The sequence below is a fragment of the Corvus brachyrhynchos genome, unplaced genomic scaffold (genome assembly GCF_000691975.1).
Source record: "Corvus brachyrhynchos isolate BGI_N302 unplaced genomic scaffold, ASM69197v1 scaffold370, whole genome shotgun sequence".
Lineage (NCBI taxonomy): Eukaryota > Metazoa > Chordata > Aves > Passeriformes > Corvidae > Corvus > Corvus brachyrhynchos.
Window position 1 is genome coordinate 2,123,157 of NW_008235977.1, and position 12,681 is coordinate 2,135,837.

A 12,681-nucleotide genomic window follows, 5' to 3' on the forward strand; every position below is an offset into this window, starting at 1 on the left:
TTGGCAATAAAAGAATAGCAACTGAAGTACTTTTACTGCAGAAATTATATTAATGTACTTTTCTTATCCAACAGTGAAATAAACTCTGTGTATTTTATAGATGCTGTTTTACAAACCATACTTACAGGAGGCAATGATAAGAAAAAGATTAACAACATTTACAGTCAGTCATATCAGAACATTTTTGTGCATATTTTCAGAGGCATCTATGCTTATGATAACCTACAATACTGAAAATCTTGATAAAACACAAGCTACAAAAGAATAAAAATTCTTTTTAAATAACAATGCTGTATTTTCCTGTTCACTGAAGTGACAGGCAGGTAATACAGCTGAAAACCCACATACCATTTGTTCTCTTTTGTGCTGCTGAAGTGCCTCCACTCAACACACACTGCACAATTCCCTATTTTGAAATTGGCCATTACCAATGTAAAAACAAGTTGTCATTAACCAGCTTCAATGTATTGCTTAAATATTCGTATTTTGGTACTCTTTACTTTGGTTTACTGACTTCAAAGATCTACGTGGACATCTATTTAAAAGTAGGGTTATATGGAAAAAACCTGCTTATGCAACTCAAAAAATACTGTTATTGCTGACAACTGTCAAGCTGAAAGCAGCTAGTGCTGATTTTTAGAAATTATATCATTGAGACAATGTGGTTTTCAATTTAGGGTTGACAATGTGGTTTTCAATTTAGTGTTACACGTAAAATACTCGCAATTCAACACCAGGTTATGAAGGAGACACTGCAAAATTTCAAAAAATGTGTTCAGAATTGAAAACAATTCACCATTTTACATTTTCACCATTGCAGCAAATGCAAGGATGTAAGGGAACAGGAAACAGGCCGGCTGTGCTTTAAGCTTTTAACACTGCCAGCAGTTTTAGTTCCTGATGTGCACCTTGACTAGAGCTGCCACTGGCCCTACATTCACGGGCACGAGTGACCTGGTCAGCACATCCTAAAGTGCCACTGACTCTCACACAAGACAGGAGAAATCTGGTTGTCCTTCCCAAGCCCCCCACAGCTGCTCACTAAAATGTGCTTTGTGAAATCGGCCAGGAAAGTGCTCTGCAGCAAACCACAAACATTTGCAGTCCATCTTATTCTCCTAAAATACCAGCTTGCTGTTTTGTGTTTCAACACTTGTAACCACATTATTGCACACACACACAAAAAATCTGTTGGAAGCTCCTACACTTGTAACAGGCTGGCAGAGAAAAGGAAGGAGCTGTCTTCTTAGGACTTCACATGGCAAACAGATGTGTCAACACAGAAGACCTTTCTCCTGTTAACCTCCACAAATCCAAAATATGAAAATTCACTTTTCAATGGAGCTTCAAACACTTACAGAATTTTTTAGAAAAGCAAAACTCTCTTTTGCAATACTGTCCCATTTAAAAATATAAGCCTAGAAGAATATGTGTCAGATGGAGGCATCTGCATCAAAACTGATTCCACGGACATCAGACAGGTCAGTGGCTACTCATTGTACATTAGTGGTTTATTTTTATAAACAACTGATGTTCAATCATTAGTCTGGAATGACCATGGTTTCTCTCCAATTCAATCCCCTACATTCCAGTTAACTGATTTCAGGGCCACGATAAACTTTTTCAAGTAGTTCAGTATGATAAGTTCATCCCCAAAATTTACTGAAATATTGTTTTCATGTATTAATATATATATATTAAGCAATAACACTTTCGTAGGTAAGACACCTTTTCTCCCCCTTTGCCACATAATGGTAATAGAACCAGAACAAGCAAAATTAAATTATTTTCATTTAAACAAGCATGATCCAGACTAAAATATCTCTACCAGGAAATTCATGTCTAAAGCACGCTCATAATCCTTTTCACAACCTCATGATCTTTTCCATGTGACTGTCTCATACAATACTACTAAAACATTACATGGAAACTTTAGTCATGCATCCATAATTGTGGTTTAGCTTTGAATGGTACCTTTTCTCCATGCCCTAATGGTTAAAATAGTTTGTAACCTAGGATTGTGATTCATTGATGAAAAACAAGAGCTGAGCAGTATCAGACAAATTTCAAAATCAATTACTTGTCTGTTTTCAGTTTAAACAGTAATAACCCTAGCAAAGTATTTTGATCTTCTATTGTATAATATTCTGTATCTTCTATTGCAAATCTTGTTATGGAACTGATACTTAAAAAATAAATGTACCCATAATAAAAAGTTTCCAAAAGAACAACCAGAAAGAGTTAATTCTTTCTTTCTTTTTAAACAAGCTTCATTATTCTCTAGGCAACTGCAAATAGCTGTCACGTTTAACCTGTCAGGCAGTACTCATACGTGTATAATACTGGAAAGCTGAATTCCAAGTTCTATACACTTCAGTGGCACAAAATTGTATATAGCTGATCTCATTATAGGAACACTAAGACCCTCAAATCCCCTCAGGAGAATATGCAAGGGCAGCCTGAGGACAAGGCTACATCGAAGTTGAAAAGGATTCTGCCTATTACTGCTGCCAGCCTTTGCCTATTTCTGTTGACTCCTTTGATTCCCTGCTGCCTCCCCTCCTCCCCTCCAAAGCTCCTATCCCAGCCAGACAGGAGAGAAAACAACTCCAAGCTGTGGGTTGGTAAGAAACTACAGCACCCGTAAAGGGCACGGCTGAAATAACAGCACCTGCTACATTTTCTCTGAGCTGCAACAAGAACAAGTGGAGTCCTTCCTGACACCTCAGGCAGCGGGACAACCCCACCCCAAGCCAAGCTCCGAAATTAGACTGTGTACATTTGCAGGGGCAAAGATGAAGTGTGTCCCACCAGAGGGCATTTCGCAAAAGCACCTGGTGCTGCCCAGTGCACCCCGTCCCCTCCCCACTCAGCAGCGTGAGAGATCATTCCCAGCAAATGCAGAGAGACTGAACCATCCACACACACAGAGGCTCGAGGTCAAAGCACCTGAGCAGTACGTAGGCACCTTCTCTGTGTGGAAAACTCAGCACATCTCTATGCAAACCACTGTCTGCCTAGAGTGTTTCAGCTACTTAAGCAAAGGCACCTGTGATCAGAGTTGGGTTTGGTTTTGCTTCTTTTTAAAATCCTTTTTTCATTCAATTTCCCTTGGATTTCTGAAATATATCCACCGGGCTTACTATTTCAACTGTTCTTCATAATATAGCACTTTATGCCTTAAAGCCTGGAATATGAACATGATTTGGGGGGACATCTTTGTTTATTTATCACCAACTGCTTCACTGAGACTAGAAAACTAGTTCAAGAGTTAGGCTTTACTTAAAACAACAAACTTGGATTCAAATAATGTGGTCATACAAAATTCAAACTCAAATGAAAGCCTCATCTGTTATTCCAGCATTTGCAGCCCATGCAGTACAGCATTTTTTCACTGTACAATGCTGACTAGAATACTTTAAGTGCCCAGCTTTCTTCCCCCTAACCCTTCTTCTTGTCTGCTCCCAACAATTTTAATAACCTGAAATATTTCTAATATAAATGCACTGATTTCTTCCCTTCCCATGCTCCTTCCCAAGTAATTTCAGTTTCTCCTCCTTGTTGTTCAACTTTCTTATCCTTGTTTTCTATGCAGAATGTTCTGTTCATCTACAAAAAACATTTTTGACTCCTCTAAGTTACTCAGCTTGAATGCCACAGAGAGTAAAGGGCCTTAGCAAGATTTCCTAAGTTGCACCAAACACATGCTCCAGCTAAGGCAAGAGCTAACCCAGAGAGACAAGAGGTGCTAAAAATAAGGACAAAGAATGCCTTACCAAACGAAGACATTCTTGCTGTGAGGTAGTAAGAAGTTCAGCACTTGTGTAATTCATTTCTATTAAGAACTTCTCAGAGTAACATCTCTATGAGAAATGCCAATTTCTTAAAAAGAGAAATATTTCTTGAAATAAAGTTATTGACTGCATAAAGACAGTTTTTCTTACAATTCCTAGAAATTTAACTTCTTTTCTATATTGCAGGTATTCACTCCAATGTACATGCAGGAGAGATGCATGCAGCTTTCCCACCCATCCCAAACTGTGCAAATACTTCATACAAATACTTGGTTCAAAAAGAAGGCTGGAATCTGAAAATGCTAATGAACCTACTCTTCATTTTTAAACTTTCACATTTTTAACAACTACTAGAATACAAAATCCTATTAATCTAGCACACATTTTTACGGTGAATTGTTTTTTGAAAAATTAATGTGAAATTAATATATTGTAGTTACTGAAAGACATTTTAAAAAAGCCATAAAACCATTTAAACTAAGTAATAACCTGTTTTTATCAGTCTTATGCTGACATTAGCTTCTGCACATACAAACAGGAAAACACGCTACAGATCAATAAAGTTAAAGTGAACCATTTCTAACTTAAGTTCTCACCCATCTCCTGTATTTTCTTCCCTCTTCAATTCCAGTGAAACAGGTTGGTGGATTTCAGTAAAACTCATTCATTTGAAAACCTACAGCCCAGTAGGAGGGGCACTTTGTAAGAACACACCATTAACTACTTGATTCAAGCCCTATTTGCTAAGTTAATACCAGATAAGACTTAAAGAGCACAGAAAGCATTTATGCATAACTGAACACACCATGAATAATTCTTAAAAATCTGAGCTGTGAAGTATTTGAAAAGCCAAGTCCCCAGCATAGTACAATGATCTTGAACCAATACAGCAGCAATCTACCAGCTAAGTTATACAGAAAGGAGCATTCACTTTGAACATAAAAAACCTGGACAACCTTCTTCAAAGGGTCAGTTATTTATAAGAAATTGCTGTGTACAGGATCCTTCTCAGAGCTCAAAAGAATATAAAAACTTCAGAATAGCTGGAAATTCTGTAAGTACTAGCTCTGCTCACCAGGATCTAATTTGCAGTCTTTCATATATAAATTGGATATGGTCCATGAAACACCTATTAATGCATAGAATTGATAACAGAGCTAATTTACTTTTGTGCCAATATTCTACTGTTCAATTAGGTCCTATTAAGATACCAACCAGTGCTTGTAAGAATGACATACTTGAAAAGATGAAGCAGTTACAGCTGCATTTTAATATTTCATTTTTCCACTGAAAGTAAGCAAATTGTTCTGGTTAGAACCAAGGCTGAAGTTCAACAAATATTTTAAGATGGTGTTGCACTTAAAGCAGCAGTCCTGCCCTCCCCCACTGCTTCACTCTCTCGTTCTCATTCCCACAAAACCATTTTTGGATACCAGCACATTTGTTTGCTGATCTGTTCACCGTGCAGCTGTACAACTACATTCTGCTGAAAAACAGCCTAGAAAAAGAAAAAAAAGAGATTATTTTCAAGACAGATTACTTTTCCTATCTGGCTCACTGTGCAGCTGCACAAACACCGCAGTCCACACAAGAAAGAGCCACCCAGCTTTAGGTGGGAACACCAGTTACCGATCTGGTTGATCTGCAGTCTAACAGAATATTTTGATAGAGCACAAATAAAACAACTGCCCACCTCAAAATGCACTCAAGTAACACTGAAAAAACAGCAGTGGACAGATTTCCTATTGAAAGCCATTTGAGAATAATTTCTCCAACTTTCCCTTCAAAACACAATATAACAACATTTCTAATAAAGTGTTAAAACCAGTTGTAGTACTTTCATTGTTCTTATAACTTACACCACTGTAAGTATTTCATCCTTGCACTACATTGTAATACTTGTGGTATGTTAGAAGGCATAAAAGGCGTATCTTGGATGAGTGTTTAATACCTACATCATTGTAATAAATCCCTCTCTATCACAGCTACAATCCAAAAAGGAATTTCACGCCTACTACTAAGCCGATGACTTCTCTCACTTGAAAAAAATAGAAAAATAAATTTAGAAAAGCTGTCGATTATGGAAGTCCATTGAAACACGAGACTAAAGCATACTTTTCTTACATGTGCTATGCCAAATTAGTGCTTTACTGATTGTGAAGGCTACTCCTAGAATGAGGAGGTTTCAAATTCTTTACTTGACAACATGTACCATTGAATCAAATCTGTATTTCTAAATAAGAGATTTAGTTAATGAACTACCATCACAGACTTTTATAAGGTGCTCTGTCAACATGCCACTCAAATTCCTCTTAGCAAAGTTACTCAGTCAAGAGAACAAACCAAGAGAACTACTACTCCTAGAGAGCAGGCAGCTACTGGAACCACTGACATCTTGAATAAGTGGGCTCCCAAATGTGTCTTTGTCCAGTAATTGTGGGAGACAAAGGAGTTTGTCAAGACATCTTGGCAGATTCAAAGGTAACACTTAACCACTCTGACAAAGGATATAAAACAGCTGTACATATTTCAACAGGCAAATCCACCAAGAAAATGCCCAGCTGAACCAGTATCTGTCATTTTCACACCATTCCAAGCGAGACCTCAACAGAAGTCACGCCACTTCCTAGCCATCATTTATTTTAACCAAGATTATTCTGAAAGATCTACATGGCTACTCATTACAGGTTTGTGTGGTGATGGAGGCAACCATTCAAACTGATACAACTACTGACTGGCTTCAAAAATCACTCACCATGAACTATAAACCTTTCCTAGCAAGGTATTAACTCAGAAGGGACACAAGTTTGAGGTGAAATAATGAAAATGTAGTATTTAATACCCAATATTACCCTAAGTGCAAGATTAAAAACAGAAGAGGGGCAAGGAAGCACAATGTTACTGGTAATATGTGAGGCAGAAATGTCAAGGGTCTGGAATTGCTTATTGTCAAGGGAAGTAAAACGAAAGCAAACTGTAACTGCATGTCCAAAATAAAAAACTCCAGAGCAGGTGTGGCATAATTTTGTCATTTCACTATTATTCAATCACTCCTTGATTGAATACGAGGAACTCCTGTAACACATTTTTCATAGGATATGCGGAAAAATTCAGCAAAGAATGTGGGGTTTTCCAACAGTTAAAATACATTCCTTTCATGTGAAGAACAATGTACTCCTCTAGATGCTTCACTTTGAGAATGTTTTGTTTATAAAATATAGCTAATCCTTTGTCTTTGCCAATTTACTGTTAACAATTAAGCTAAAGTAATGGAGAAAATTCCCGTAAATTAATTTACTTATAGAAACTCCCAGAATTTTCCATTAATAAGTGACAATTTGCCTTTCTTATTCCTGTTTCAAGAACTCAACAATAGTACAATACAAGGCAAAGTATGGTCTTCCAAGACTATGTAAGTATTTTACATTGCTCAGTGTAACTGTTTACCGCAATTAATTTGCACTACAAAGTTTGATACAATGGAAACAGAATAATAATTTGCTATACTTGCTGCATTCTTATTAAAGCATCTCATCTTCATCAGTTCTTTCAAGAGTCAGCATTAACCCCTCAAATTCCTCTCCCTACTACTGAACATACATAGTTAGCAAAAGCCAGCATAAAAATCTTTGCCTAAAGACACCAAGAATGAACTTCTGGGACTCTGTATCACACTCTTCAAGATACCTATGCATCAACTTAGACTACACACTTTACAAAACTCAATCTATTATCAGGAGTACAAAGACAGCAACTCAGTGAAAAAATAACTAGCTATGGACATACTACAATGAAAAGCAAAATTTTATATATATATCCTGCTGCAGCTACTGTGTATTTGTTAACTGAATGTACGGTCTGGGAGCAAGCGGGCCTTGTTAATATAATGCAATGCCTCTGCTGGACAATTGCCTCAAAACATAGCTCAGAACAGCAAGGATGGAAATCTATCCTGTTAATGTATTGTATCAGACATCTAATAAAGAGGAGTATTTTGTATTTAGCATAAGAACTTAGTATTGCAAGGCAACCACGTTATTTGGACTGCAGCTAAGTAGTACTTCTTAAGTTTTAATGTATGCTAGTACAATTTAAAACTGTACTTTTAGGCTGAGACACTGTCTTCTAGAGACTGATGTTCAGGTCAGCACAAAAAAATGCTTCTATATTCTGCAAACAGCACCAGACAACATATATGGCCTATATGATACTGTGTGCATTTAAATGAGAGTACTTACCAAGGTAGTAGAGCCCTGATAGAAAGAGGCCTTCCCTGACAGGAATGGATTACAGAAATTGCACAGAGCCCTGAGAAGCAATGTAACCATCATGTGAAACACAGAGTACAATCTTCCACTTGACAGTAAAGCAGATTTTTCTCGACTGCTCTGTACATGATATGAATGAAGCAGTGCCTGCAGCGCCAAAGCAGGACTGAGAAGCACACCTGGCTCACTACTCCCCCTTGCAGAAACACTCACTTGTTGCATTATTAGTTATTTTGTAAGATGAACTGAACTCAGCTGCCAGCTGTACAAATGACATATGGCTGCCATGAACAATCCTAGATGGGATGCAGTGCTACTCAATCCTATTTAATATGCAAAACAATATTAACAAAGATATTACTCAAAAAAAATCCACAAAAAGAATCATGTTGAACAATGTCTAAAAGAGAATACCTTGAAGATTACATATATTTTTCCTTTTTCTTTGATACTCCAATCTCAGTATGGTTGCATGCTATTATCAGCAATTAGCTGGGTTAAAGAGGAACTATAGATATCAAATCACCAGCTGTAAATAATTTATCATTTACAGTTATCTTTGAGAATTCGATGTATTATTTTTTTCCATTTATAATCATCACCCTAAAGAGCAATTTACTGATGTGGTACAGATCAGGTCATCTTGAGACCTCTATACATAAACTGTATGAAAACACCGGTCTGGAATTCATGTTGTATTACAGTGGTCTTTACTAGGAACTGCGATTAGACACTATTTCTAAAGCATTTATAACCTAGATGCAGAAACACTGCACAAAGTCTCTCTTGGTTATATTTACAATTTTACGCAAATTCTGCATAAAACTTCTTTCATACATTCTTAATCTGAAGAGCATTTTATCGCACATATGCATTTTATCTTATCTAACCAACCACGCCTTAGATTGATGACTTTCAGACATGATCAGTTATACATCTACCTTCCAGTACTACACAGACTCTCCCAAATCTAGATTGGTTTAGCTACCTCAGTGACTTCAGAACTGTGTCTTTATCACTTAAGCACCAAATGGAATGCTTATACAACTTTCTGTACCTCTTTAACAGTCCAGAAACTCTCTCTCTCTGGAGTTTTAACTCCTCTGTTAATACTCCACATTTTGTATAGACACGCTACTTTGTTTAATACTGATGTGACTGTCAACACAGAACAAAAAGAGGGGCAGGTTTCTCTCACAAACTTTATGAGGCTACAGAAAGGTGACAGCCAGATGAGAATGAAGCTCTTGGGTCCTTGACAGCTGGGAGAGAAAAGACAGCAGCTGAGTCATTCCTCCTCTGCAGCAACAGAAAAAGCAGCCAGGAAAGGAATGGAATGGGAGATGAGGCAGCACAATGTGATAAAAGATGAGAACATTTCCAGTCTAATGAATCATGTCCCCCAGCATGGGTACAACACCCTACATGTAATTCCAACATCCTCTTCTTCTCAGAAGCTTTAGAGACTGACATCAGCAAACCATCCTCTTCCAAGTCTTTCATGCTGCTTTCCAGCTTTCTGGGTATTAAAACCTGTACAGACTTTGGACTATCACAAGAGGTAACAAAAGTGACTTCAAACAACCATTTAACTACTTTAGTCCTCAGATTTTTATTACATCCAAAAAGCCTGGAGGGACGGCACTGATTCAATAGCCCTTAAAATACTACGAATAGGCAGACTGATGCAGCACATACCTTTCTTTCCTTTAGCAGGTTACACCATGGCAGAACACGGTTTCCAGCATATCAATCAGTTTTTGAAATTTAGAAAAAAAATGGTTTTATTAGCTTTGCCTAATTGGTACACATTTCCTTACCAGACCTTACTAGGTGTATTTCAAGTAATACCTCAGCTGTAATTAAAAATTATTTAAGAGCAGTCAAATTCTTTCTGCATCAAGTATTAGTTCACACCTTTATCAGCAAGATTAGACTACAAGTTTAATTTAAGGTAACTTCAGTAGCCCACCCCCAAAGATGATACTTTTCATATGATAAAATTGTTTCAAATAATTGCTCTCTAAATTAAGTTGGACTCCCACAGAAAACCAGGAAGTTATACCGATTCTCTTCACATTGGAATAGAAATTGGTTCCAAAGGCATAAATTCTCAGTATTCACAGAACTCACCCTGCACCTAAACAACACTCAATCCTGTGAAAAGCATACCTGCCCAAGGAACAGAACTGCCATTAAACTTCCCTTCTCTGAAACTTCTGACATTTTTAAATGTGTTACAGAAAGTCAAGGTACATCAGACAATTCTGAAAACATGCTATAAAATAACATGCTATGAAATAGCAAGTCTTCTGGCAGTTGACTGTCGAACTGAGAAGAAAATGGAATGAGATTTTCTCGTTCTGTATCATTTTCATTGCTGACACATGCAGTTATGAATGTCCATCCTTTCTACTGTCCAACAGTTTGTACAGATACCACCATTCTTCTACCAAGTTTCACTACAGTAAAAACCAAATCATAACTTGCAGAAAAACTTTCATGGAGTTTAGCTTGTAAGTAGCTTGTGTAATTTTAATCAGCAATTCCATCTGATGAAAACACGTAAGTGTTCTCCAATTGATTTACTTTATCGCTGATTTATCAAGTGCCCATCATACATTCGAAACAAACTTCCACTTCTGTAAAAACTGTGAGAGGAACAGGAATAAGTCCTTACAATAGGCACAATCATGATCAAACGACACTGAAACTGGACAGCCAAGGCAAACAAGTCCAAACACACTTCCTTTGGGACTATATACACACAAACTTGAAGTCCATGCGGTCTAGGCACTATTTAAAAAGTCTCTTCAGAGACTTGAATCAGCCATTGCTTTGCAGAAAATGTATTATGAATAGAAAGAGTAAACAGTTGCTTGACTTACTTAGTGAAGACCATGAAGAAAACCTATGCCAAGTTGGATATATTAATTTTGCTATACGTATACATTTCTGTCACACCATCTAATGATGGTCAGCATATACTTTTTCATGACAACTAAACTTTCTAGAACATGTCTGAATTACCCTGATGATCCAATTTCATTAAATTATTTTCTTGCAGTGGGAAAAACATCTGTTGAGACAAAGCCTGTGAGCATATTAGAAAAACTTTAAACCACAACTCTGCTGTAACTGTACATTTTATGACTGACTGGATATGTGCTGCAAACTTAAAACCTGGGTTTTATGTAAGCCAACCTGGAAAGCACAAAGACCTACACAAGTATTAACTGAAACAAAGCTCATTGTTTTGGAGGACTTTTTTTCTGTAGCCAGACTCTCCAGCCACACTGCCTATTCCAGATAGGTAACGATATATAACCCCTCTACACCCACCCATGGACACTAATGTAACGCCCGTGTGGAACTGCCACTATTAATCTCATCAAAATTACACAATTAATTCACAGTCCATCTATATATCTAGGCCCTATTCTTTAGGAATAGATTGCACAACTGTATACTTTTTTCTTGAAAGTATGAGTTAAAATCAATTTAAAATTAAAGTGCTGCAGGACACCACCACCAATCCTATTTTAACCATTAATTTAGCACAGGAATTTAGCTGGTGAAGTCTATAGTGACACTGGTCAATGTTCTTGGGAACCAGAGCTTTTACACTTTATTTTCTCACATTATCATGCCAAATTATTAGCCTACATAGTAACCATTAGTCTCTCACTTTGGAGTTGCACAGCGTGCCTCAGTCCAGCTCACACCGAATTCCTATTTCTCTACATATCTAAGGCAAAGCACGTTATTCACTGAAGAAAATCACAGTGTATTCTCTGTTAAAAATCGAATTTTAAAAACCTCATATATCTTTTTAATATAGAAACAGTTTTCTATTCTAATGTCACTGTGTCAGTTACTACTACCCAAGGGGATACAAGAACATACCCGCTGGAACATGCCAGGAATTACTTTTGTTAACTAGATGACAACTGCTTCCGCTCCTCTGAAAACTAACCAGGTCTTCCAGTGTGCATTTCTCAGTTCTGCATCAGGCTCGAGGTTATCACAGGCTCCCTTGATGTTACGGTACAAGATCCTACCTTAATAAAAAAAACACATTATGATTGCTACTTACAGACATACAGCGTTAGGAGTGCTAGAAAACAGAAGTATTTGTACTCGGCAACTCTTGCTCAGTTTTAAGAGCAAGCAGGCATGAACACTTCTACAGAGAGGCCCAAAAATGACAAAGATAGCTACTGATTTTAAAGACCAATTTTATTCCGCAGTTTCAACATTTAGTGTGTATTTCCAAAGGATGCAGCACAAGCAGCACAGATAGCTGAGAACAGAAAATCAGTTCTTTTCGCTCACCATTTCTGTGTCTGTATAGTACAGCGACAAAGCCTCCTGACCCCTTCCACTCTTACCCTTGTTTAAGGGTACGTGCACGTTACGTTACAGCCCGAATGATTTTTCCGCAGGTGTTAACGATAAATCCCAACCGTAAGCTCTACAAGATTTAATTGCGTGCCTTGTTCATCGCCCACCGCCATGGTACTACCCCCAAATATCGCCAATTCCTGCGGGGGACCCAGCACGCCCGCTCCCGCTCCGCACAGCCCGCAGCGCCCACTCCGGGCGGGCAGGGCTGCCAG

The 12,681-nt window shown here is 37.7% G+C and overlaps 1 protein-coding gene across 3 annotated transcripts in view; it reads right to left on the reverse strand.

The window, feature by feature from the left end:
• SLC39A10 (solute carrier family 39 member 10) overlaps positions 1-12,681 on the reverse strand; it is a 75,427-nt gene that overhangs the window by 21,662 nt on the left and 41,084 nt on the right. The window contains exon 1 of one of the 3 annotated variants that reach the window (XM_008630038.2): positions 12,039-12,674. The exons of 1 other annotated variant lie outside the window; for it this stretch is intronic. Coding sequence is in view for 1 of the 2 variants with exons in the window: in XM_017728613.1 (XP_017584102.1) it covers positions 11,969-11,980 (12 nt within the window). In the remaining variant the exon portion in view is untranslated. Of the gene's footprint in view, positions 1-11,968; positions 12,675-12,681 lie in introns of those variants that run through there. One more of the 3 variants, XM_017728613.1, reaches the window with a different exon arrangement.